A 26,898-nucleotide genomic window follows, 5' to 3' on the forward strand; every position below is an offset into this window, starting at 1 on the left:
GGTTATCCCAGAAGCCAGATCCCTCTTGCTGTTTTGGCTTCTGAGATTCAAAATGTTTTTTTTCTTGTTTTCCTCCCCCCACCAAACTAGGTGCGTCCTATAGAGCGAAAAATATGGTACTCTATACACAAAATTTGATTCCCTTCTTTGATTTGTGTTGCTTTAACTTTTATAGTCTACTCACCTGCTGCCCCTATCTGATTTTCTAATGACTGTTTTTTATGCTTTTAGTATTCTGTTGTAAGCCACTCTGAACACCTTTTCTTAGGCAGGAAAAAAGCCTATGCATTTAAATGTAATTTTCAAAGACATCTTCAGAGCTTCGCAGTTAGCGGAAAGTCCTACTTTGAGAAATGAGACTTTCTCCCAAGCAACTGTGTGTTAGTAAATAAGACAATAAGGAAGAACATGCAATAGGTAATGGAATAATTAACATATATGACAGCTCTGGGATCACATACATCCCTTGTTTTATCTGAAAGCAAAAGTACACTACAAATGATTACAAAAATAGTTCCATCTGTTTTTCTTTCATCCTTCTTGAAAGGAGGGAGCGGGAAGGGATTTGAGCAACAGACCAGTTGTGATTCCCAGCACAAATTCCTGCGCCGTGTGCCTCCATAAATCACTAATTGTAGTGAACTGAAAGCATGCTGAAATTTTACAATCTCCTATGAGAATACATATCCAGACTTGTTATAGAGTTGTTTCCAGTATATAATGCCCTGATATTTTAAAATATTGATTGTTGGAGGATGAACAATTTTAGTACTGTGTGTTGATTTACTGCTTCTAGGTATTTTATGGCAACTTTACATTTTTAACTTGTAACTTAAAGATACTTTGATGTTGTAAAAACTGTTAAGTTAAACAAATAAATTAATGAACAAACACACCAGTATCCTAAGCATTTGTTTCATCAATCACATCCAGCATTCAGTACTGTTTCTTTTCTTACACTGTGTTTGGTCTAGTGTAGCTATCACATAACAAAAACACCGGTTGTCAAATACGCCTCTGGTCCCAGGGGGTGCAATGTCGCAAGGAACAAAATTATTTAACTGAGGGAGGACTTGGCTACCTCTCCCCCCTTTGGTTATAATATGGGGAAAAGTTCCATACTCTGCCTCTTAACCTAATCCAGGGGCCTCATCAACAAATCCAGGGGCTAGAGAGATGGAAATGTACATACTTTCTGCAGCAGATGCCTGGGCTTCGTGTTTTGGGATTCTTGCCTTAAATTAAACTGATCTAATACATCAAAGATTAGTTCAGAATGAAACCAGGCGTCTAATACTGATTTAATTCTCTGTGACCACATGGGGGAAGATAAGATGCCATCATTAGACTACTTAAAGTTTTTTAAATGGACTATTTAAAATAAAAAATGTTTTCACCACCCACTGAAAAGTAGGTTTACAGCTCTTCCTAGGTGCCCCCAGTGAAAAGGCTATGCTCATAGTTGCTAATGACAGGTCAGGGAGCAGTGCCACTTATATCAGTCTCAAGACTTGAGATGTTCTGTGTAGCCACATATGGTCTTAAGATAGTGCTGGACCATTTTGTGTAGGTTGGACCATTGAAATAAGCTCCAAATGTTAAAATGAAGGAGAACCGAAACAGGTAGTTTACCCGACAGTTAGAAAGAAAGATCAGAATCACAGAGGCAGAAGGCGCAGACGATGGGAGGGAGCAGACATAATAGGGAAGCAAAGCAACAATTTCTTCCAGTGGGTCAGAGTAATCAGCATAAGTGGTGAAACTCCATGCTGTCTACATTGACTATAGGTGGAGGTGGATGGTTCTCAACTTACTATCCAAAACACAGACAATGAGAGCAGACAGGATGAGTTATACATACAGTACCTTAACGGTTGTCAGTTAATTTTGTAACCAATTCTGCCTTATAATTTGAGAATGACTGTTGTAGACTATCCCTTCCTTTATACTCTCAAGTATATAGAGACTGGTTGTGAAGGCTTTAGAGGAATCGGTGATGGATATAACTAGCGAATGCTTTGGCTCTGGTCACCCTCAGCATATTCATGACCTCAGCTTGCACTCTCTTACTAATGCTCTTCTGGGCTCTGGCGGAACATTAAACACACATGGATGACAGCACAGAATCCAGTGCAGTCTTGCATAGCCAAGGCCTTGCAGCAGATCTGACCTTTTTAAGGGGCGTTAATTAGATGCCCTCCATCCTCCAATTTTGAAATATTTTTGAAAAGACATCAACAAAGCCCTGAAATTTCAGAAGAACCCTATTTCCAGTCACCAAGACAAGCTAGTCTGAGCATTTGAGAGAAATGGGTGCTAACACAATCATATTGCAAACAGATTGCTCTAATGAAACTACAAAGGTTGTCTACAACTGAAGAACAAAAGTTTTGACAATTCTATTTTGTATGTCCCTAAAATATATTGAAGCTGAAGGCACAACCGCATGTGCTGCCTTAACAAACGGATGCATGCACAAAGCAAAGGCTAGTTAGAAATATGCCCCCTGTACAATGCCAGGATAAACATCATAGGCTGAAGAGATAGTGAAGAAAACCTACAAATCACTTCCATATTTAAAATCAAATTAGTTTAGAATGATTAATCATACTGCAAAGCACACCAAAGACATGACTATTGTAAATAATCACCACTGTATTTTATATGGTATGTCGGGTTCACCCTTTCAGTATAGCTGAAAGAGGAAACAGCTGGCTTTTTAAACTTTCTGACAGCTGTTGCAGTGACTTCCAAAAATACATTAAAAGAATTTCCAAGCTTTGACTTTCAAAGCTTTATTTGTAAGGTAGAGCTTAACTATGTCACAGAGACCTTTATTTGTTTCGCTGCTAATGTTCCATCTCTACAATGTGTATTGTTAAGTAATGCATTACTTTCATTAAAAACTCTGAACATTACACCCCGATTCTACACATCTTGGAACCAAGTCCCCATGATTTCAGAGAAATCTGTTTCCTAGCTTGCAAAGGGTGGCTATCTAGAAACCTAATCTAGGAAGGGAACATATTACAAACGATGCATAAATTGAAGTGTGTCTGTTTCCTATGCCCAAGACAGTTTTAAAAACCTGGATGAATTTAAAGCTGGTTGGCATATCTGCCGCATGTGTGTTGCAGTGCACCAGGTGCCATGGGGATCTAATCAGAAGCCTTATGAACCCGGCAACGTTCCTTCCTGCCGCACTAGCAGGGCTAACTGGTCAGAGGCGGGAACGTGAGACCAGCCTTTCCCAGCCCGGCACTCTACAAATCCCAGCAGCCCCAGTCAGTATGGCCAATTGGCAGGAATGATGGGAAATGTCAGTCCAAAACTTCTGCAGGACACCAGGCTGGGGGAGGTTGCTCCATGCGCTTTCCATCCCTTGACCAAGTCATTGTGTTTGGCATTGTGACACGTGTGAGGGAGCAACATAAATGTGCTCTTTGCTTTATAGTGCTCTCAATCTGCCATCTCAAAAAGGGCAATAAAAGCAGAGAAAGTATGCCTTTAAACCTTAGAACATTCCAGAAAAGGCTGTGAATCACTGTATTTGAAAAGTCAGGACCGCAAAAACGACAGAGAGAAAATGTTGCAACACTTCTCCCCCATTTGCCCCAGAACTGCAGTGCACAAAGCAGGCAGGCAGACAAAACAGATGAGTGAATCCACCGATCAAAGCAACGAAGGTCTCCTTCCCCAGGAAAAGAAGTGTTAGCTGTTCTGGAAGAATGAACTCACTGGGACTCTTTTCATTTCCAGCAGAGTAGCGGGTGGCACAGGAAGAGGAGAAGCAGAGGAGACCAAGAAGACAAATAAATTGCAGAAGAAGTATAAAGAATGGAAAGGGGAAGAGAGACAGAAAGGAAATGACCAAACAGAAAATAAAAATGGGAATATTTCTGCTCCTAAGCTATGTTAGACATGTCTAAACCCACTAAAATTGGTTCAGATGTGCCCAACTCTGCACCATGCAGAAAGTTAGCAACATCAGGAGTAAAAGAGAACCACTATGAATTACCAGTTAGTCAAAATTGCACCCTTTGCTTCGATCGGATTAGCCTATTCTGTGCACATTAGAAAAATAACTATGATTTGTTTCTGCTGAATAAATTAGTAGGTTAGGAGTAAACTAAAAACTACAGAGAATGAGATTGCTGCTACTTGGGTACTTCAAAGCACAGCTGCTTCATATAGAAGAGGAATTCAAGTTGTTGGCTTTCCTGCTGGATGGTTTGACTGAAATTTTGAAATCGCGATCCTTGCTTGCCACTTAGTGGAGAGCTCATAGGATCAGGCCCAGAAAGCACTAGGCTTTCTAACATCGCACATCTACTGCCAGTGCATACCACACCTTCCTTTCCATTTCATTTGACCTCCTAAAGCGCACCTCCTGTAAAAGCCTCAGCAAAATTAAAGAAAGCTCTGCAATGACAGTACTTGGTGGATTGCAACTGTAATCTCCAAGTACAAGCCCTGCAAATCTTAAAGTGTACTTTAAAAGCCTAGTGGGAGTATTTAATCAATCACAAGAGAGGGAGACTTTGGTACAAAACCAAAACTGTGATAAAACGGCTAATTAGTAGATGCAATGGAAGAAAGATGGATGTACTGTCTCTAAATTCCAAACAATAAAACTAATTACTGGAGAGAATGCATAAACAATCTCTCAGGGCCTAAATGAGGTTCTCCATAAGGTAACAAATCTCCTTAACTCTGAAGCAATGAAAGTGGATAAATACATTCCTGATTTACAAATGTACTCAAATACTGTATTGCATACTCAAAGGGAGGTAGCAGGTATCACAGCCTCTAGACAGAACAACCACTTCATTGTCACCTGGCAGACGACATCAAAGGAGATGCAAGATTTCATTGCTGGAAGGAAGAACTAACAACTCACCACTGGTTGTTGTTTGGTGGTTGGTTTAGCTAGGTTCTAGAGCACTTGTGTCACTGTTGTTATTTTAATAGCTTTCTTACATGTCACAATTTTAAAAATGCAGTATTACAGTAAGTTTTAAATTTAAGAATTCACCACTGGAAAATAGGGTGGGTCCTAATGTCTGTCTGTCTATTTCAGGTGTCAAAGGCCCAGGTAAAGAGACACGTCTTCAGCATATGCTAAAAACTATGCAATGAAGATGCCAGATGCCCCCTCTGTGGGAAGGGAACTCCACACCTTAGGGCTGTCACTGGGAAGGAGGAAGTATTTCACAAATCTGTGCCTAAAACGCTTAAAACTTTAAACACTAATGTGAACACCTTGAACTTGGTGGGCCAGGAAATGAACCGGCCACTAGTGCAGCTGTTATAAAGTAGGAGTTATGTACGTTAAAAATGGAAGCCCAGCCAGGAGTCAGCATGTAAGCTGAGCGTGGGGAAATTCAAGCTTGCCTGGAAGGTTTCCGCTTCCTTAAAAAGTGTCTCACACAAGCCAGCATCAGAAAGCAAGGATTGCCAGTTGACCTTCCCTGACGAGCACCAGAGGATCATCTTTAGAGTGTTAATATGAAAAGGAAAGGAAATCAACCAAGTAGAGTGACCATGACTGGGTGCTTAACATGAGGCTCAGCACAAACAACCAGGTATTTTGCATCCTTACATTGCCCAGTTAACTAGTGACCACTTGGTCACTTACTCCCTTTGAGCCAAAACTGTTTGGATTTTGAGCAAACATTTCAAGCCTGTGGAACACTGAACACAAGTTCAGGGGTTACACGTTCCTGCCTTCTTCCTGTTTGGCCAGGGCTCCCAAGTTAATAATAATAATAATAATAATAATAATAATAATAATCTTATTATTTATATGCCACCCATCTGGCTGGGTTTCTAGTAACACACACACACACACACACACACACACACACACACACACACACACTCTCTCTCTCTCTCTCTCTCTCTTCTACAGATAAGGGCCAAAGTGTAGTATTCCTGCTTTCAAATCTGCTCTCATTATTATGGGATCTTTACATTTAATTCTAGGTTAGTTTCTATAGGAAACTAAAAGTAACACATACATGGTCTGTCTGTAAAGCACAAATGAACATCTTAACCAGGAAGGTGTGCCCAGTGGAATTCACAGAAGGCCTTCTTCAGCCTCTACTACAGGGGAACAGAACCACCAATTAAGTTGATCAAAGCCTTTCTTGACAGGAAGGGCCACTTTGAGAGGTGAATAAAGCTTTGAAGATTGCATTTCTATAAGAGGGATGGGGGGTTAGATGCATTTTGGAGAGCCCGACTTGTAATTTGCATGATACAATGACCATTTTGCAATTTAATGAACTAGCTTGGTCAATTAGAATAGAATGGAATGTACTTACAGTGAAACCCCATAGATACAGGTATACGATTACAAGGCTCATTTCTGGTACAGTAACTGGCCTTAATTCTGTGTCTGACCAGAGCAAAGGAACGGATCAGACCTGGCAGCAGAATATGTGCTCTTACTACAGTGGCTCTTTTTCCTCTTGGCCACAATTTCAGGGGGGGGGGGGAATGCTTGCGCCACACCAAATTTTTAATTGATAATACACCAGAAAACAAAATGATATAACTCCTAGCAATACTTGATTTATAGCACAGAACACAACTACTTTATAATATGATCATGGAACACCCAGATAGTATAATACAATGCAACTACGTAAGAACATGAGTCATTCCCATAATTTAATTATAAATGAGCATCTTGCATACGTACCTTAAGTATACAAACTCAATGACAGGCGTGAGCTTGTTTTTGCTGGGTAATCTCATTTATATTAGGTCTAATTTGAGACAAAAAAAACTCTCATCTCCTCATTAACACAAAGCCTTTCTATTTTCTGATCTTTCTTATTTGTCAGAGTTGAAAATCCCTGTTCACAACAATATGTTGTGGAGAACTACAGAAGAATAGCCATTGCTCTGGTTGTATATCCTATATTTCTATACTATACTATATTATACTATACTCCTGAAATGTTTAAATATTTTTTTGATTGTCCTTGAATCTTCTTGCCACGCTTGCCATCTTCCCCTGCCACACCCTTTGAGAACCACTCTCTTACTACACGGCAACAGCACCATCCCTTTCTGAAAGGTATGTGAAGGAGCAACAGAATTACAGGAATGAATAAAGCTGGTTTTTGCTGAGCCAGACCTTTGGTCGTCTACAATGACTGGCAGTGGCATTCCAGTGTTACAGGCTTTCCCAGCCCTACCTGGAGAGGCCAGGGATTGAACCTGGGACCTTCTGCATGCAAAGTAGATGCTCTACCACTAAGCTATGGCCCTTCCCTTTTAAATAACGTTGTGATGCTCTTGCCATGTCCAGCTGGGTTGGGCTGAGGAGCAAGCGTCAGAGTGCAGCCTGATTCCTGCTCCTTGTGCATGCCTGTTCTGATGTAAACACCTGCATCTATGCACACGGCTTCATTGCTACATCCGGTCACAGGTCAAAGGGCATTTAAGCAACTGAACTAGTGGGGTCACTCAGAGGAGAAGATGGTGAAATGCAAACAGGGGACACAGAAAGGGCTGAACTCCTCAATGCCTTCTTTGCCTCAGTCTTCTCCGATAAAGAAAACAATGCCCGACCTGAAGAATTTGGAGCTCATGATTCAGCAGAGGAAACACAGCCCAGAATAACTAAGGAGATAGTACAAGAATACTTGGCTAGTTTAGATGTTTTCAAGTGTCCAGGGCTAGATGAACTGCATCCAAGAGTATTAAAAGAACTGGCAGATATGATCTCAGAACCACTGGCAGTCATCTTTGAGAATTCCTGGAGAACAGGCGAAGTCCCGAGTGGATGAGGGCAAATGTTGTCCCTATTTTCAAGAAGGGGAAAAGAGAGGACCCAAATAATTACCGCCCAGTCAGTCTGACCTCAATACCAGGGAAGATTCTGGAGCAGATCATTAAGCAAACAGTCTGTGAGCACCTAGAAAGGAATACCGTGATCACCAAGAGTCAGCATGGATTTCTGAAAAATAAGTCATGTCAGACTAACCTGATCTCATTTTTTGACAGAATTACAAGCCTGGTAGATGAAGGGAACGCAGTGGGTGTAGCCTACCTTGATTTCAGCAAGGCATTTGACAAGGTGCCCCATGATATTCTTGTAAAGAAGCTGGTAAAATGCGGTCTTGACTATGCTACCACTCAGTGGATTTGTAACTGGCTGACTGACCGAACCCAAAGGGTGCTCATCAATGGTTCCTCTTCATCCTGGAGAAGAGTGACTAGTGGGGTGCCACAGGGTTCTGTCTTGGGTCTGGTCTTATTCAACATCTTTATCAACGACTTGGATGATGGACTCAAGGGCATCCTGATCAAATTTGCAGATGACACCAAACTGGGAGGGGTGGCTAACACCCCAGAGGACAGGATCACACTTCAAAACGACCTTGACAGATTAGAGATCTGGGCCAAAACAAACAAGATGAATTTTAACAGGGAGAAATGTAAAGTATTGCACTTGGGCAAAAAAAATGAGAGGCACAAATACAAGATGGGGGACACCTGGCCTGAGAGCAGTACATGTGAAAAGGATCTAGGAGTCTTGGTTGACCACAAACTTGACATGAGCCAACAGTGTGACGCGGCAGCTAAAAAAGCCAATGCAATTCTGGGCTGCATCAATAGGAGTATAGCATCTAGATCAAGGGAAGTAATAGTGCCACTGTATTCTGCTCTGGTCAGACCTCACCTGGAGTACTGTGTCCAGTTCTGGGCACCGCAGTTCAAGAAGGACACTGACAAACTGGAACGTGTCCAGAGGAGGGCAACCAAAATGGTCAAAGGCCTGGAAACGATGCCTTATGAGGAACGGCTAAGGGAGCTGGGCATGTTTAGCCTGGAGAAGAGGAGGTTAAGGGGTGATATGATAGCCATGTTCAAATATATAAAAGGATGTCACATAGAGGAGGGAGAAAGGTTGTTTTCTGCTGCTCCAGAGAAGCGGACACGGAGCAATGGATCCAAACTAGAAGAAAGAAGATTCCACCTAAACATTAGGAAGAACTTCCTGACAGTAAGAGCTGTTCGACAGTGGAATTTGCTGCCAAGGAGTGTGGTGGAGTCTCCTTCTTTGGAGGTCTTTAAGCAGAGGCTTGACAACCATATGTCAGGAGTGCTCTGATGGTGTTTCCTGCTTGGCAGGGGGTTGGACTCGATGGCCCTTGTGGTCTCTTCCAACTCAGATTCTATGATTCTATGAACCCCCACCCCATCATCCTCAAACAGAAATCAGGTTGATAACTGATTTGCTTTGTAAAGGAGCTTCCACATATTTATCTCTCCTCCACCCCCAGTCTTTTAAGAGGCCCAATGTGGTCATTTTGCTCTTAAAACATTCTGAACGACTTGTCTAGTGGGATATTAATGTGTCTATGAAAAGCCAAGCTACCAGAACTCACAGCACTGACATACTGCTACTTGGAAGGGGGGGGGGGGGGAAGCAAAACGCCGACTGGGTTTTGCAATAGCATCAGAAACACAGACATATAAAACCGTTATGATTTATGCTTCCAGTATTTCCACTGTGCAAGGCACAGACATGATGCCTTTGTTCTATTGTTTACAGGAACAGTTCACACATACACTGTATTTAAAACATTTCCCAAAACTGCTGAAGAAACATACTTCAAATGTTTTGATAAAAGAAGATTGACCAAGTGTTTCAAAAAGAGAACATACCAGTACTGCAAACGGATAGGAGACATGATAATGTGAAGGCCAGATGTCATCCCAGACAGCACAATGATGTACACAATGTTACAAAGCGGGTCTTATAAGATACAGGAACCTCCTTACTAGATCAGATCAATAATTCAATTAGTCTGCAATCCTAGTTGTGGCTCACATTCTTAAGGTATTCTGCTGACCCCAGACCTCAGAGCACGTTTTACACAGTAAGTAAAGATCAGAGTAGCTGGGGGAAAACCCCCTAAATGGTACCAGAAGTATAACAGAGGAATGACTGAAAGCCTCTTCTCAAACAGACAACTATGAAGAGAGACCAAGTTCTTCAATCAAAATTTTATCTAGTGCAGTCAGCTCTGGCTTTTATGTCTGGGCTGGAAAAATCCTAGATGTCTGGGCATGGAGGTGCCTACATATGTGATGCTGGGGCCTAACATTTGAAATGATTCCCCAAAGGATTTCTTAGAGAACATGTGCATAACCACATAGGGGTTGAGTCACATTTCTTGGGCATCACAGAAGTGGCCTGGCACAAAGGCATGTTGTACCTTGAGGGTGCAATCTGACAAGCACTGCATTTTTCCCCAGCCCCATCTATTCCCCATGGAAGAAACAGGAGAAATACTTGGTAATTTCTTTTCTCCTAGAGGTATTTTCTAGCCACTCAGTGGGGACTGGAAGCACCATAGCAGTGCCCAGTAAGTGGAAGTCCTCTATGGGGTAATATGGCTCATAGGAACTGGTGCAGCTATGGCTTAATGGTTAGCAATGATGGGAGCTGTAGTTCGGCACACCATGGGTTCCTCATCCTAGTTCTGCACAATTAACACTCTAAAATATACAGGTGCAGGTGCAACAACGATAACTGCTTATTTCCCCACAATCCCACTTTGACCATTACTGCACACAGCGAGGAAGTTCATCTTGAGGTATAAAGCCAATAAATCTTTCATGATTACTTCAAAAGCATTAAGATTTCTAGTTTGTTCACAAATTGCTACATGTCTCTAAGTTATCTCAATGGGGTTTCATCTTTGCATGTGCTCAGCAGACACAAATGGTCAGATGCCTGGCTCAAACAAACACACACTAAAAAATATGTAAGAGAAATGTCATTTCTTCTGAAACATGAAACTTCTCAACAGTAAAAATTACAACTCTGGCAGAAGAAGCTATTGGACATTATGCAACACCTGCCCCCCGGACAGGAATTAATCAATAAAGGCTTTGACCACTGTGCACAAATGTGATTAAGAAAGTTGCTTAATGCATACTTTTAATCAACTTGAGTTGAGAACATGCAAGGGGAGAGTTAATTAGAAAAAATGATTACTAGTGAAGCTTATCAGCTACTTATCAGCTACTTATTATTTATCAGAATAACTTTCAGTAAATGGTATGACATACTGTACAAAAATCGTTTTCAAATCCAGTTTGAGCTCTTTGATAAAATATATTTGGACATGAAGACCTAGGTTCCAATCTCACTTCAGATATGAATGCATTAGGTGGACTTGGAAAATCATCATCTATTTAGCCTTTTAAAAAATGTGAATAACACTGGTTATTCCGCAGATAAAACACTGCATGTTTCCCTGTCTATAGATTATTGTTATTGCCATTTTATCAATCTTTTATATAAGGTGACATAGAGGGAACCCCTAGGTTGAACCTCTATTGGAAGGAGCAACTACTCCTATTTTACTCTGTCTGCTCTTCAAGGTTTTCTTCTGAGGCCCTTCTCCATGTACCTCTTCCATCAGAGATAGAAAAATCATCTAAACATTGGTCTCCAGCAAATGGGTTGAGATGCACTACCGGGCTGCAGCCTGATCTAACATGGGACACAATCGGAGCCCAACCACCATAAAAACACATGAGAAATACACACACACACACACACACACGTGTGTGTGTGTGTGTGTGTGTGTGTGTGTGTGTCCGTCCCCCCAATCGCATGTTTGGGCTAAAGGTGGGTCCCAAGTCTGAAAAGGCTGAAGACTACTGATCTTGCCATTGGTGTCTGAGTTATGGAATGACCTCTCCAACAGAATGCCTGCTATCATTTAGGTGTCAGAAAAAAATATTTTCATTTAACCAAGGGATTTTAATATATGTTATTAATTTAACTGAGCAAGAGTTAGTCTTACTTGCTGTTTTCTTGTTTTAACACATGTTTTTGTTTGTTTTATGCTGTACATGACCCAGACATCTGATATGATGAAGGGTGTTGTAAAAAATATTTTAAATCAACCAAATAATAATGAAAATCATGTCTGGACAGAGCAACATAATAATAAATATAAATGAAATAGTTAGACTGTTCTGACTTATCAGCAAGTCCAGGCTTTAGGAATAGTGCTTTTAGTGGATGATTGACAAACTGGAAAAATGTTCAGAAAGCAACTAAGAAGGCAAAAAAAATTGAATGCCAGACGTATGAGGCAAGGACGAAGGAACTGGCTATGTTTAGTCTATAGGAAAGAAGGGAAGGGGGGGGGGAGAGAAAAGCTTAATTATACTAGTAAATAATGGTTAGATTTTTATCCATGATGAAATTCAAATAAAGTGTATTAATCAGTTTCATCAATCACTAATGTGTGCACATAGAAATGTAACTTTGTAGAAAAATTACTGGCAGAGCAGTTTGATTTATACCTAGCTTTGCCTCTTACTCTATACTCTCTAAGAAACACCAATTGCCTACACTGGAAAAATGGCCTTTAGAGCTGGGCTAAAATACAGAAATCAGAGTCAAGCCTGTTCTACAGATAAGCATGTTGCAAAAACGATGTTCCAAGGAACCTTGAAGTGTCTCAAGAGACGGTGAATTTTTCCTTAATGATAAAATGTGAGGTCAAGGTGCCCAAGGGACAGTTTGTTCACCATTACAGATCTCTTGCTATGGTGAAGTGTAGCTTTAAGGTAACTGCAAGGGCAAAAGAGAGCCCTGTATTCTGAGTGTTCCATCTGCTTGCCCACTGCATGCTGTTCTGGCAGTTCTTCAGACCTGCTCCCCGCCCCCGCCCCCAAGCAATTTGTGAAGGGCAAGGGAGAAGATGTGGGAAAGACACATTGCACTAGTGGGACTCAATGTGCTGGCTCCCTCTAGTGCACACACTCGCTTGAATCTGGTCCAAGTTATTAGCAATTACATAGGGCCTTTTGTGAGTGCGTTGGGATTTCCATATATCATTCCAGCAATCCTTACAACCACTCTATGAGGAAGGTCAGCACCATTATCCTCATATTTAGATAATGCTACGGCATAATCCAGTTGAACAGAACCATTAGGCCCCAGCTCCAACCTTTCACACCTTCCAAGGACCCCAGAAAAAAGTAAGTAAGTAAGTAAGTAAGTAAGTAAGTAAATGTTTATTTATACCCCGCCCTCCCCAGCCAAGAATGGGCTCAGGGTGACTAACATCAAATATATTAAAATGCAATCGAACAATTGATTAAAATATAGCTTAAAAATTAGAATCAGGATAAAATTAAATGACTGCAGGGAACCTCAAGTATTCATCAGGGCCAGCTATCCATGTTGGTCCCACATGAGCTGATAAAAGGGCCAAAGAGGTAACTTACAGGGTCCCATAGAGGGGTCAAACTGGGCCCAGGACATCCCATTTCCTTGTGCAAGATCTTGGGGGCCATTTTGTGTGCCGTGACCTTGCACTCTCTCATGCTGTGCTCTTGTCCCAAAAAAGCACTTTTTCAGGGGCAAGAGTGAGGGGCAGGTCAAGTAACTCACCTGAGAGCGTCCTGGAAGATGTGCATCCCAGTTTTGTGTTGGAAAAAGTTGGAAGTTATGTCCGTCTGGTATCAGCCAACTAGCCACAAGAGGATTAAAACTGGAATGGAGAACTTGTAGCCCTCCATATGTTGTTGGACTATGACTCCCACCAGCCCCTGAGCAGGGGCTAAGGAGATTTGGAATCTAACAGCATCTGGAGGGCTGCTGGTTCTCCATGTCTGGACTAAGGAAAAGACAAAATATGCAAAAATTGTGGGACCTCAGTTGGTCATAACAGTGACCCAAGTCAATTGCATTTGTGAACTGTATAATAAAGGATCTTCATCTTAATGTTGGGTGACAGGGTAAAAACATCTCTTTGGGCTACCAAACTCTCAAGGACCCAAATGTTTGCATGCTTGTGATAAACTCTTGGTATCCTATGACTCATTGTAACTTGTTATGCTTATGTCCTGTCCTTCCAAGGAATTCAGCTCAGAACGCATGGGGTCTGTTTTATTATTTGCTCATGTAATGGAGCCATCTATTTTGTTGCCCTGTTTATGACTCAAGTTTTGATGCCTTAGTGGGGAATTAAGATCTTAGGTTGTCACCCCATCTCCAAGATTTTGTCAGAGCTGGAAATAAATTCTTAATCTGACTTTTCATACAAAGTTTAACTTGTAATTATTATAACATTTATGAGCCCTTGGAAATTTTTATTCAAGCCAGAAGAAAGGTCCTTAGCATGTAAATGCTTTAGGAAGCATTCAAAACTCAAGCACATCTAAGTTTGGAATGCAGACATTGAACAGCCTGATGCTACATACTCAAAGACCAGCCAGGGAATGCATTTAACTATCTTGCTTCAAATATTAACTCAGGTTGTGCATGCTTTTGAAATGGCTGGAGTAATCACTTCCAGAGTGGAATATGTTTATATAACAGTCACCCAAACCAACTTAATCTGGATTTAAACAGAAAATTAAACCCCATCATCAAAAATATTTAACCACCTAGCAGACAAGAACTAAGTCCATTGCATTAAATTGTCAAATTGGGGCAAGACTGTGCTGGATGAAAGCTGTACTCTCTCCTCAAAATGGAGAAAGAAGGAAAGTCGATATTCACAAACGGTGTGCATTATATATATATATTTCTTTACAAGAAGGCAAGAAGGATGTATTGAAACACCTTAGGAAACTCAGCCCTCCTTATGCAATGGATCCTAGGTGGAAAGAGTAGCGTGTTTTTGTTCAATGCACATTATGAGATATTATTTTCCATGTGTCGTTTGCAGAACTAGATTTTTCACCCTATGCCTACATAGATAATCACTGTTAAGTTTTTTGTCTCTCGTCTGGAGTTTGCTGTGTCTGAATTTTTATACTCTAGGTGTCATTAGAATTTCCAGTTTCTTTCTATTTATTCATCTAGGCTAAACTTATGCAACACTGTTAGTAACACGCTACCAGTGAGATCATAGAACTGTAGTGTTCGAAGGGACCCAACCCCAATCTAGTCCGACCCCTTGCAATGCAGGAACCACAGCTGTCATTATGACTGGTGGTGTGTTTGTGTGGAGAAAGAGAGAGATCTGTGGGAGTAGAGGAGAGACACAATGGTCTGAGTGGTGGTGACATATGGCAGAGTCTTCTCTGTAGTGGCCTCCATGTTATGGGATTACCTCCCCTCTGAGGTGCAGCTGGCATCATCAAGATGCACTTCTTTACCTAGGCTTTTGTTTGAATTGATATGTTTCCTCCTTCTGCACTGCTGTGCATTACTGCTCTCCTGTTCTATTACTCTGATATTGGTTGTTTTTGTGATTTTTAATTTTATTTTAGTAACCCTATCGCACATTGTACTTAATTTAACTTAATTTAACTGTGATCTTTCTATAACCCAGACTGGGACCATTTGGTGAAGGGCGGGCTGTAAGTCCAAACAATAGGGAAATAAACATTTTTCCTTAAGTCTTTGTGATAGATGTGACATCCCTATTGATGGAAGCAGAGTCACTTGATAGCAAGGATGATGGATTGTAACACCGTCTCTAAGTGCAGTACAGTGCTACCTCGGGTTAAGTACTTAATTTGTTCCGGAGGTCCGTTCTTAACCTGAAACTGTTCTTAACCTGAAGCAGCACTTTAGCTAATGGGGTCTCCTGCTGCTGCCGCGCTACCAGAGCACAATTTCTGTTCTCATCCTGAAGCAAAGTTCTTAACCTGAGGTACTACTTCTGGGTTAGCAGAGTCTGTAACCTGAAGCATATGTTAACCCGAGGTACCACTGTATAGTACTTTACCCAATATGAATGGGTAGAATCCAGTAATGTGTGCTTGTGGACACTATTGGGATGGAGGCTAAATCTGTGCTTCTATGCATGGTGACTCCAGTACCTGGGATGAAGAATAGGACAAATGCATCTTGGATTCCATCCTGCTTGCTTTGTTCTACAGAACTCAATGAGGGGCTCCGAACACTGAGCCAGACTCATAGCTGCATAAATTCAACCACCCTGGGTTGGACAGAATTCAGAGGGTTGGCGTATGGATACATGCATGACTATGCCAAGGCAGAGGGTTTCAGAAATCATAGAAAGCTTTTCCTAGTGAAGAAATAAATGAGACTCATCCTTCCAAGTGGTTGGAAAAAAACAATGGCGAATTGAAAGGCAGGCGTTTGCTCTTGCACTCTCTCTGTCTTGGCATTTATGCACATCTGCCATCACCACCACTACCTATGAAACATATGTGAGCCTGCAATGCTTTTCAATCTGCATTTATTCATCAAACTCATGAAACACGCTGTTCAGGAGCCAATGAAACTGAATCTTGTGGGCACCCCATTGGAAGCTCTTTGGGAAACTGAGCGACTGTCCTTACTTTATCCCCTGGGACACGTTAAGAAAAGAAAAGAAAAGAAAAGAAAAGAGATGGAAGCTTTGAAAGAAACATCCAAAGGCAAGTCAAAAGCACCTCGTTAATAATGGTCATGAAAATAGTTGAGTGTCAAATTTATCAGCACTGAACACCTCAACTTCAGCAGCTGCCAAGAAAAGATGAGTAAAAGCGGCAACTGCGATTTCCATGCCAAAACTAGGCTTGTCCTGCTGAAGGTGGTCTGCGAAGCTTTGCACGAGGCTCCATCAACAAATGCCCCGTCAGCGTTTACGACCTGAGCTTTATATGCACTTTACGTTCTACATCCCGGGTTTGTGGAGGGAAGAGAAGGATCGCTGCAGAGCTGCTGCTGAGCTTCAGACGACAGAGATATGTCCCAACAAGAGTTTCTGAACTTTAGAACAAAACTCTATACTATCAAGCATGCCTTAGATCTTTTAACAACACTTCCCCAAATGCCTTGTAAAACAGTAAAGTCTGGTTGTAATTATCAAGCACCATACACACACTGTTTACAGTAGAGTTGTAATTTTTTAAAAATGTTTTTGCACAGAGAAGTAAAATACTTCTGAAAAGTACCCAAACGTCTACTGTGTTCCATGCCAACAGGGCAATTCAGCCAAAAATGCAGAGAGGGGAGAGATTGCCAAATAAAAGAAAATATAACAAATTGGTAATGGCTTCTATCTTGACAGAAAATGAAAATTATACCTCAATGTGTGGCCACTCATGTGGACACATAAGAATGTCTTACAGGCAATCATTTTACTTCAGATAACACACCCTGACAGTGGTGCACGGCATACTGGCTGGCTTTCACTTTCCATAAAAGCAGCAACCGTAACCTATAAAATGGTCTAGGAATCATATAATTTATGCATATCCCACATGCATGCACACTCACACAATATTTATAATAAATCATCTCAAGCACACTGCTGTATTATGAGGGGTGGGTTGGAAGTCAGCACTAAACATTCCTTCAAAGTTGCCACAATTGGATCCAGCCACCCAATCTACTTAAAGGCACTGAAAAGGGTGGGGTGGGGGAGAAGGGTCCAAGTCCAAAAATATTTTTTGTCCTCCCAACTAATCCCCCAACCATGAGATTCTTTGCACTTTTTATAGTCTTAAGGTTATTGAGATTCTGAATGTCAAAATCTACAAGCCGCCCACTCCAAAGTAGTCAAGCATGAAGCTGAAGAATTGTTTCTGCTGTTGCAATTTATATATATTATTGTTGTGGTTTATGTCTGGCTGTGGGTTGATACAGGCTATCCCTGATTTGATGCTACACGAATGAGCCTTCAGTTTAACAACAATCCTCAAGTCTTTTGTCCATCCTACCCCTCTCAATCCCTTCCTTTCCTGGCCTGCCGAAACAATGGATGTGCTTGACCTGCAAACCAGGATAGGATATCATAGTTGATCTTGGTTTCCAAGATATGCCTAAACAATTAGTTTCCTGGTTTGGACAAAGAGAAGGAATTGCTGTACGTGAGTGGAGATGTGTGTGTTAGGAACCCTCAAAATCTAACTTCAAAACTTTCATCTTATGGGAGAAGACAGCAAGCACAGAGGGAACATGTAGGTCTTTTAGTCTAGAGTAAGATGTATGGCAACTGATCCAGAGAAGTTATGGATCATTAAATCCACACTACACCATGGAAACCAACAGAGCTTTTTTCCAGCCAGAACTCGCTCAGGTAGGTGCCATTGCTATTATATGAGAACAAGGGAGGCATTCATGGTGAGGTTTGGCCCCTCTTTTTCTAGAAAAATAGCACTGGAAATCAACACTGAATTCCTGGTGTCCAAGTATCATATGAAGAGGTCCTAAACTATTACAAATGTTCTAGGGTTATATTCCTGAAAAATAACCATGGTCTTTACATATTAACTGCCCTGGCCCAACCTGAAGATACAACTTTATAACTAAGGCAGGGTGTCCAAGAAAGAAAATGCTATTTCTGTTTCCAGAATAGTTTATAACTCAGGATTGTAATTCTAACTGTTAATCAAAAGTTTAGCTAACTAGCCATGCTGCTGTTCTAGGTATCTCCAGAAGAAACAGCAGCAGCCATGTGTTTTACTGAGGAAACGAAGTCTGCCTTCAGCCCCTGTAGTTTAACAAGTGATGTGTATAGTGAATGGAAGACTTTAAAAGGGAAGAACAAAAGGTCTGGGGTTCAAATGCACCATAGGTGTGCAAACATTATCTGTTCATATAATGACTGCTGACGAAATTTCCCCTTCCTGCAAATTTCCTGCTTGTTACTTTCATTTTAAGCATTTGAAAACCTTGTTTGTAAAAAAAGGATATTAAAAACTGGAGATCACTGCAGATCAAACTTGATTGTACAATTTCATGCAAAAATAAAAATTTGGTTCTGCAACAAGCAACTAGGTGATTTTCCCTTCCTTCATCATCATCACAAAATAAATACAGAACATGATATTAAGTCTGCTATATGACCCAGGATCCTTAAGAGCAGAAAACGCAAACACAGTGAAGATTTCCACAGTAGCTGCAAGCAGTTTATCCAAAGGCCTCTCTTCCTTACTGCCATCTCAAAAATATGCTATAACTCAAGCATTTAGCAGAAATAGATACAAGTTGCTCGGAACATCTAGTTCCATACCTATTTACATTAAGTTTTGTCATTTCCCCTGCTTGCCAGCAACAGATGTAGGCATCCTTTGGCAAGCAACGCTTTTGGAACTTGGAGGAAGTCTGTGTCCTTTACACAAGAAGTGTATGGAGAAGCACGACTTGTTATTCTTAATGTGTCAGCTCAAGGCCTTATGTCTCCAGCATCACCTACATGTTTCATCTTCCAATAAATATTTAGCACTATTTTCTTTTGACTTTTAAATAGGATTGGGGGGAATCTTGTTAGCACAAACTGCAGCCTATTAAACTAGCCAACAGACATTTTGAATGTTACAGTACATTATGAGGAGGAATAAGTTATTAGTTATATACTCAGACTTGTAATTTTAGCTTTTATGAAACAAGGAGTCATGACTTTCCAATGGTAGGAACAGCCCTCTTGCTTGGTTCACATGTAACACCAACTCAGTTTGATCATCACAGTTGTGACTGTATTATTATTATTATTATTAACCACCATTTCTCAAAAGATCTCAGGACAGTGTACAACATTACTGCATACTGACAGAAAGCCTAATGGTAACATAAGCATAATAACAGTCATCTCCCCCACACTTTCACAAGCATAGTTTATTTAATAGCCAATAGGCCTTGGTAAACAAGAATGTTTTTCCCTGGTCGTTGCATTTTGCTGAAGTTTCTGAACCGTCTTCAACCTAGAGGTTACCAGAATATAGGCCACAGAAGTTAGGCTATCCCTGTCCAGATAGGGGCATATCTGGACCACCCACCAAAGCTGGCAGAAGGCACTCTGTGGAACACCCCCAAGCTATGTACGTGCTCCTCAAAGAGGGAGTACAACCCCCTCAAGAGCAGGAAATCTTCCACCCATCTAGCCTAGGGAACCACCCACTAACAGTGCCTCTGTCTTATCTGGATTGAGCTTCAGTTTATTGGCTGTCATCCAGTCCATTACCGAGGCAATGTACTCTTTACCTTGTTTGTACATGTAAATTCCCTTCCTCAATTCCTGGTTCAAGCTAACCAGAATTTGCTGTGACACTGGAATTGGAAGAACAGCTTGTCTCCATGGCAGAACTGAAAACCCACTTTAAGCAGTAAGCGGAGGGGGATCACAGTTCAGCAATCAAGCACATGTAGATTCCAGTTCAGTCCCTGGCATCTACTGTTAGCAGGTGATTTGAAATTCTTGTTGTGAACCGCCCCGAGACCTCTGGGTGTACGGTGGCGTAGAAGTTGAATAATAGTAGTAGTAATAATAATAATAATCCTCTGTTAGAGTAGCCAATTTGATTACATTTTCCCCTAAGCCAGCGGTTCTCAACCTGTGGGTCCCCAGATGTTGTTGGACTACAACTCCCATCATCCCTGAGCTCTGGCCTTGCTAGCTAGGGGTGATGGGAGTTGTAGTTCAACAACGTCTGGGGACCCACAGGTTGAGAAAGGCTGCGCCTAAGCAAACATTTCAAGTCAAAAACGTTTCTTACCATCCTTCATCATCCTCCACTTCAGGTTCAGACACTTCATTTTCAGGAGTCTCCGCTATTGCTTGGTTCAGTTTTGATTTGAATCTGTCCAGCAATGCCAGCGTCTGGAATTAAAACAAGACTGCTGCAAAAACTGCTCATTTCACCACACCTTTAACTCCTAATAACACTAACACTTGAAGTGAGCAAGCATCCAATTGGTGTGATGACTTGGACTGTGAAATCAGCTGAGCAAATGCACTGTGTGTGCAATATTTACGTACGTATGTAATGAACTACTAACAAGCTATATCTAGTTTTTGTAAGACACTAAGTATGCCCACTCATCTGCCTCACTTCAATTCCATGTGCCCCAGTTCATGAGGCTTCAGTGAACCTGCCAGTACTCCAATGGGAATACAGATCTCTGTGCAAGCAGAGCTGCCTTATCTTCTGTGCCGGAAAATGTTTCTCATTCCCACTGAACAGAGTGGAGCAGCTCATCGTCTTGCAAATGTCTGTGCAAATCAGATTTCTGCAGTACTTTATAACTGCATCCATTATGCATCCGTTGGTAAGTTACAAATAAATTTAATAAAATATATGCTACCATCAGCAGCAGCATCACAGAATTGTTTAGCTCTGCCTTTCCATCATTTTAAGTGTTTTAGTTAAAAAGGTAAGGTAAAGGTACCCCTGCCCGTACGGGCCAGTCTTGACAGACTCTGGGGTTGTGTGCCCATCTCACTTAAGAGGCCAGGGGCCAGCGCTGTCCGCAGACACTTCCGGGTCATGTGGCCAGCGTGACATCGCTGCTCTGGCGAGCCAGAGCCGCACACGGAAACGCCGTTTACCTTCCCGCTGGTAAGCGGTCCCTATTTATCTACTTGCACCCGGAGGTGCTTTCGAACTGCTAGGTTGGCAGGCGCTGGGACCGAGCAGCGGGAGCGCACCCCGCCGCAGGGATTCGAACCGCCGACCTTTCGATTGGCAAGTCCTAGGCGCTGAAGGCTGCTTTTATTGCAGTGCTGCTTTATTTTGTGATCTCTGATCTTAATGGACTGAGTGCTGCTTTAATATTATTGCTGGCTGAGGCTATTTAATTTTATTGTGATCTGGTGTGTTTTAATTTGAACCATTAGATTCTCATAATGTAATAAATTTGCTTAAATTAGGTTATATATGCCATATTAATTTATTAAACAAAAACAGATAAGCACCATTATCAGTGGTTTAGATGCACACTGGTAGTGAAACAACATCTAGGAACCCAAGGCTGAAAAAGGGGGGTCGAGGGGGAAGCTTACTTGGCCTTAAGACAGATTGCTCACCTGTAAGCTCTGGATTCCTAAAGTTGAGAAAGCTCTCAGTGTTCTCTCCGCACAGCTGTAGAACTTCTATATGGGACTGCACAGAATCCCAGCTTCCCACCCCCAAACCATCTGAAGACTACTGATTTATTGGAAGATTGTATAATTAAGCTAGGTTTTCAGACCACAATTCAACATTAACAAAATTAAAGAGAAACTTTGAGAACAGAAGGGAAGTCCTGCTGGATGAAGCCAAAGGTCCACTGGCCCAGCATCCTGTTCTCACAGTGGCTAACCAGATTCCGAGCGGATAGTACTGAGAGACACACTGCCTCAGATAATGAAAGGGTAACTGAATTAGTTTTAAAAACATCATGCTGGTTTCATCATCTTCAATTATTTACCTGAACTTCACGGGAAGGTCCCTTCTTCGGCTGCTGCTGTTTCAGTTGTTCATATTTCTTTTTTTCTTCCAGATATTCTGCAACAATGCTGTTTGGGGCAGCTTTGTCATCTGCATTTAGAAACCAATGAAAACATGCACTGAGCCAAGGATGACTATGATGCCATCACTGGGAAAGAGAGAGAAATAAGACTACATAAATCACCTCTAGTGCTGAATACTGTCTGGTTAGCTATTTGACATATGAACTCATTAGAAAACACAATTTGCTGAGAAAAACTAACTGACTGCATGTCTAGTCAGAAGTAAAACCAATTTAGTTCAAGGAGTTTTGTACACTGAGTACACGATTGCTGTTTTAGTTTGGCAGATTAAAAACGATTTGAAGTCAAAGGGATGGTGAATTATGGTCTACTCTGAGTATGCTAACACTATATATCACTCTATATCAGCTTTTCATGTTGCAGAAGAAATGGGAATAGATTTGAGAATAGTACTTTGTACTTGGATTTGGAATAATGTTTGTTTGTTTGATATACTGCTTTGCATCACAAGATCTCAGGGTGGTTCACAATAATATATTTCCCCCCTAATGAAAGAATTCAGCATCGTTCTAAGGTGATTGTTCCATCAGGGCTAGCATTTTGTCTACCTAGATAGACCAATCTCCCACTATCTTCCCCTGAACACTGTTCTGGGGATTCTCCTACCCTTCCCATGAGCCAATTTTGGGGTGGGGGTGGGGGAAAAGCCCCATTGCACAAGCAGACTCATTAGTTAAATCCTACACAAAATTGATAATCAAAAAAGAAAAAATGCAATTTGTGAAAAATACAATTTCAGTGTCGCCTGACCAGAACAAGACACATATATGTTAAGATTTGAATAGGTCCTGACAGTACACTGGAGTTCACGCAAACTACTTACAATCTGAGGTGTTAATATGTGGAAAGGGAAAGCAAATCGTCCTTCACTTCAGGCAACAAAATGCCTCTGATGTGAACGGCAGGTGTACATCATGAAGCAAAGGGTTTAATTATGCTTAGAGTAGTAGGTCCATTGATTCCAAAGCGTCTACTCTAAGCATGACTAATTCTGGATTTAACTCAATGGATTTTCTATGTGTTTTGTATTGAGGTTGCCTTTGCCTCCCCACCAGCCCTTTGTGACTTTCCCTGGTGGTGAAGTCTGGGACTATGGTGGGGGAGTAGGAGAAGGAAGTCCTGAAAGCATGATCTGAACTCGCTGCCACTGCACAGGACATGCATCTGTTTTAGAAAGGTTTGCTTGCTTGTTTTTGCTATGCATTTAGACATCTGTTAACCAAATTCTGCATGATAATTCCTGAGTTCAAGGAGCAGTTTTTCATCTAAGCTGGGTACAACTGAACGCCATTTTGAATCAAGATGGCAGACAGAACATTTCAAAAATGCACTGATTTTAACTACTATTTCAAAACTGAATTTATTATTATTTTTGGTTTCTCAGAATTCCTATCCAATGCCAGGTACAAGCCTGCTACATAACAGATAATATTAGCTTTCCAGAGCTTCAAGTGAACCACAATGGTCTATTTCCCTTTTATCCTATGCCACTGTAGTACTGTCATACATAAAGGATGAGCATTAGAAAAAATGGACTTTTGGGCCAACTTTGTTAATCTATCCTTGTTATGTTGTATCTCTGCAACTTTACGGAATATTCTTTGCTTCTGACATTTATTCGAGTTGGAATAGTGATTACATGGAAAGTAGTATGCTATCCATATTCTTTTTGGGTTTTGGCTGAGTTTACAAACTGGTGCTTAAGTATTCCACTTTATAATATTGAAGTTTTATGCCCCATTGTATAGTACCAAAAATATGATAGGTTGCAAAAATATAGGGTTTGGATCCAGTTTTTACTGTGTTCTGTATTAGTTTTGTTTTTAAATATTTTGCAGCAAGGCACTGCCAAAAACACCATTATCTAAAATAATTTTCTCAGATTATACTTGTAAACATAGTCCTGTTCTATAAAGAAGTGAACACCAATAATCTAATAAAAATGTATTTAAGGTCTACCATTATTTATCTGAAGATTGATTTTGTTCAAATTTGGGTTTCTGATTCATCTTTAACAAACTTGAACATTCAGATTTAACAATTTAGTGTATTCATGTAGATAAATACAGAACCCCATTCATGAAATTGTTGGTGAAACTCCTTAAAAGTGCAGTTATGGTCCCAAATCAGGAACCAAAATGATTCCTGAAACCCCTACCCTGCTATGTGAAATTTGATGAAAACATATTAAAAGCAATTTATCAATTTTTAAGATGGCTATACCTTCAGCTTTTGGAACATCCCAGAAACAGTACTCACTAAAGCTGAAAACCTACCAGCCACTTCATACACAGTTAAAAAAAAATTATTGACATAACTATTTGTAGATTTGTGCGAGTAGAATATTTGTGAACGAAATTGTATGCAACAAAGTGAGGTTTTTCTTCCAGGAATTGGAATTACTGACTAGGAAATAGGAGTTGCTAACTAACAAACAAAATGTTTGGTTTTCTGGTGAAGTTTTTATAGTGATACAACTAACACTACTTAGTATATTAACATTTGATGCAGACCCCAACCTGAATGTTGAAAGAGTCTGGAGGTGATTAATATATTCTTTTCATCTGCTTGTTTGTGCATTTAAGAGCTCATAGAAGTGGACTACACTACAACGCTCTGTGAGCAAGGCACTGATGGACTCCCTTATGTATGGAAGGTGAATTAGGGAACTGTGCAAATCCTTTCATCCGTTATTAACACTACTCATTCTAGGAAGAGATGGTTTAAATGCCAAGTAAGTGCCTGAAAAGAACATGGGGAATTGGCCTTTAGCTGCCTTGATTTTATCTCAGAAAGGCAAGTTACAAATGCCAAAAATCAATTAAGCAAACTTTCTTTCTTGCAAACATGCAGACATCTGTGGCAGAGCATCTGGCTTTTACATACAGAAGGCACCTGGCATCTCTAGGTAGGGCTAGGCCTGAAATCTTTGAGAGCCACTGCCAGTCAGGATAGATAAATCCGAGCTTGATAGACCAAATGTCTGACTTGGTATAAGGTTGTTGTTGTTTAGTCGTGTCCGACTCTTCGTGACCCCATGGACCAGAGCACGCCAGGCACTCCTATCTTCCACTGCCTCCCGCAGTTTAGTCAGACTCATGTTTGTAGCTTCGAGAACACTGTCTAACCATCATGTCCTCTGCTGTCCCCTTCTTCTTGTGCCCTCAATCTTCTCTTCTCATGAGGTAGCCAAAGTATTGGAGCCTCAGCTTCACGATCTGTCCTTCCAGTGAGCACTCAGGGCTGATTTCCTTAAGAATGGATACGTTTGATCTTCTTGCAGTCCATGGGACTCTCAAGAGTCTCCTCCAGCACCACAGTTCAAAAGCATCAATTCTTCGGCGATCAGCCTTCTTTATGGTCCAGCTCTCACTTCCATACATCACTACTGGGAAAACCATGGCTTTTACTATACGGACCTCTGTTGGCAAGGTGATGTCGCTGCTTTTAAAGATGTTGTCTAGGTTTGCCATCGCCTTTCTCCCAAGGAGCAGGCGTCTTTTAATTTGGTGACTGCTGTCACCATCTGCAGCGATCATGGAGCCCAAGAAAGTAAAATCTCTCACTGCCTCCATTTCTTCCCCTTCTATTTGCCAGGAGGTGATGGGCCCAGTGGCCATGATCTTCGTTTTTTTGATGTTGAGCTTCAGACCATATTTTGCGCTCTCCTCTTTCACACTCATTAAAAGGTTCTTTAATTCCTCCTCACTTTCTGCCATCAAGGTTGTGTCATCTGCATATCTGAGGTTGTTGATATTTCTTCCGGCAATCTTAATTCCGGTTTGGGATTCATCCAGCCCAGCCTTTCGCATGATGAATTCTGCATATAAGTTAAATAAGCAGGGAGACAGTATACAACCTTGCCGTACTCCTTTCCCAATTTTGAACCAATCAGTTGTTCCATATCCAGTTCTAACTGTAGCTTCTTGTCCCACATAGAGATTTCTCAGGAGACAGATGAGGTGATCAGGCACTCCCATTTCTTTAAGAACTTGCCATAGTTTGCTGTGGTTGACACAGTCAAAGGCTTTTGCATAGTCAATGAAGCAGAAGTAGATGTCTTTCTGGAACTCTCTAGCTTTCTCCATAATCCAGCGCATGTTTGCAATTTGGTCTCTGGTTCCTCTGCCCCTTCGAAATCCAGCTTGCACTTCTGGGAGTTCTCGGTCCACATACTGCTTAAGCCTGCCTTGTAGAATTTTAAGCATACCCTTGCTAGCGTGTGAAATGAGTGCAATTGTGCGGTAGTTGGAGCATTCTTTGGCACTTCCCTTCTTTGGGATTGGGATGTAGACTGATCTGCTCCAATCCTCTGGCCACTGCTGAGTTTTCCAAATTGGTATAAGATAGCTTCCTATATTTATAACTTTAGCCTAGTTCTGTACTCCTCTTGGCTTCAGTTTGGCTAGCAAACTCGGGCCATCCTCGCTGTAACTCTCTTCTTCTCTGTCTTCTCCCCCCCAAACCCAGCCTAATGTTAGTACAACAAATTTAAATTTCAAATGATTTATTTAGCCAATATCACTACTACTCCCAAGATATATGCTTATCAAGGGTATACAGTCGTACCTTGGTTCTCGAACGCCTTGGTACTCGTACGTTTTGGCTCCCGAACACCAAAAATCCGGAAGTAAGTGTTCTAGTT

General features: G+C 41.2%; 1 protein-coding gene and 1 long non-coding RNA gene across 4 annotated transcripts in view; one reads left to right on the forward strand and one right to left on the reverse strand.

The window, feature by feature from the left end:
- The window catches only part of LOC310827551, a 40,473-nt gene extending 33,981 nt beyond the window's left edge, over positions 1 to 6,492 (forward strand). The window contains exon 5 of the long non-coding RNA XR_014556398.1: positions 3,760 to 6,492. This is a non-coding gene — a long non-coding RNA (uncharacterized lncRNA). The remainder of the gene's footprint in view (positions 1 to 3,759) is intronic.
- CWC27 (CWC27 spliceosome associated cyclophilin) overlaps positions 1 to 26,898 on the reverse strand; it is a 120,421-nt gene that overhangs the window by 4,509 nt on the left and 89,014 nt on the right. For all 3 annotated transcript variants that reach the window (XM_083703603.1, XM_083703605.1, XM_083703604.1), the window contains 2 exons: positions 22,151 to 22,260; positions 20,458 to 20,561 (listed from right to left, as the gene is read on the reverse strand). In XM_083703603.1, the coding sequence (XP_083559729.1) occupies positions 20,458 to 20,561; positions 22,151 to 22,260 (214 nt within the window). The remainder of the gene's footprint in view (positions 1 to 20,457; positions 20,562 to 22,150; positions 22,261 to 26,898) is intronic.

The sequence above is a fragment of the Podarcis gaigeae genome (assembly GCF_964106915.1).
Source record: "Podarcis gaigeae genome assembly, chromosome: 11".
In the NCBI taxonomy this organism is placed as follows: domain Eukaryota; kingdom Metazoa; phylum Chordata; class Lepidosauria; order Squamata; family Lacertidae; genus Podarcis; species Podarcis gaigeae.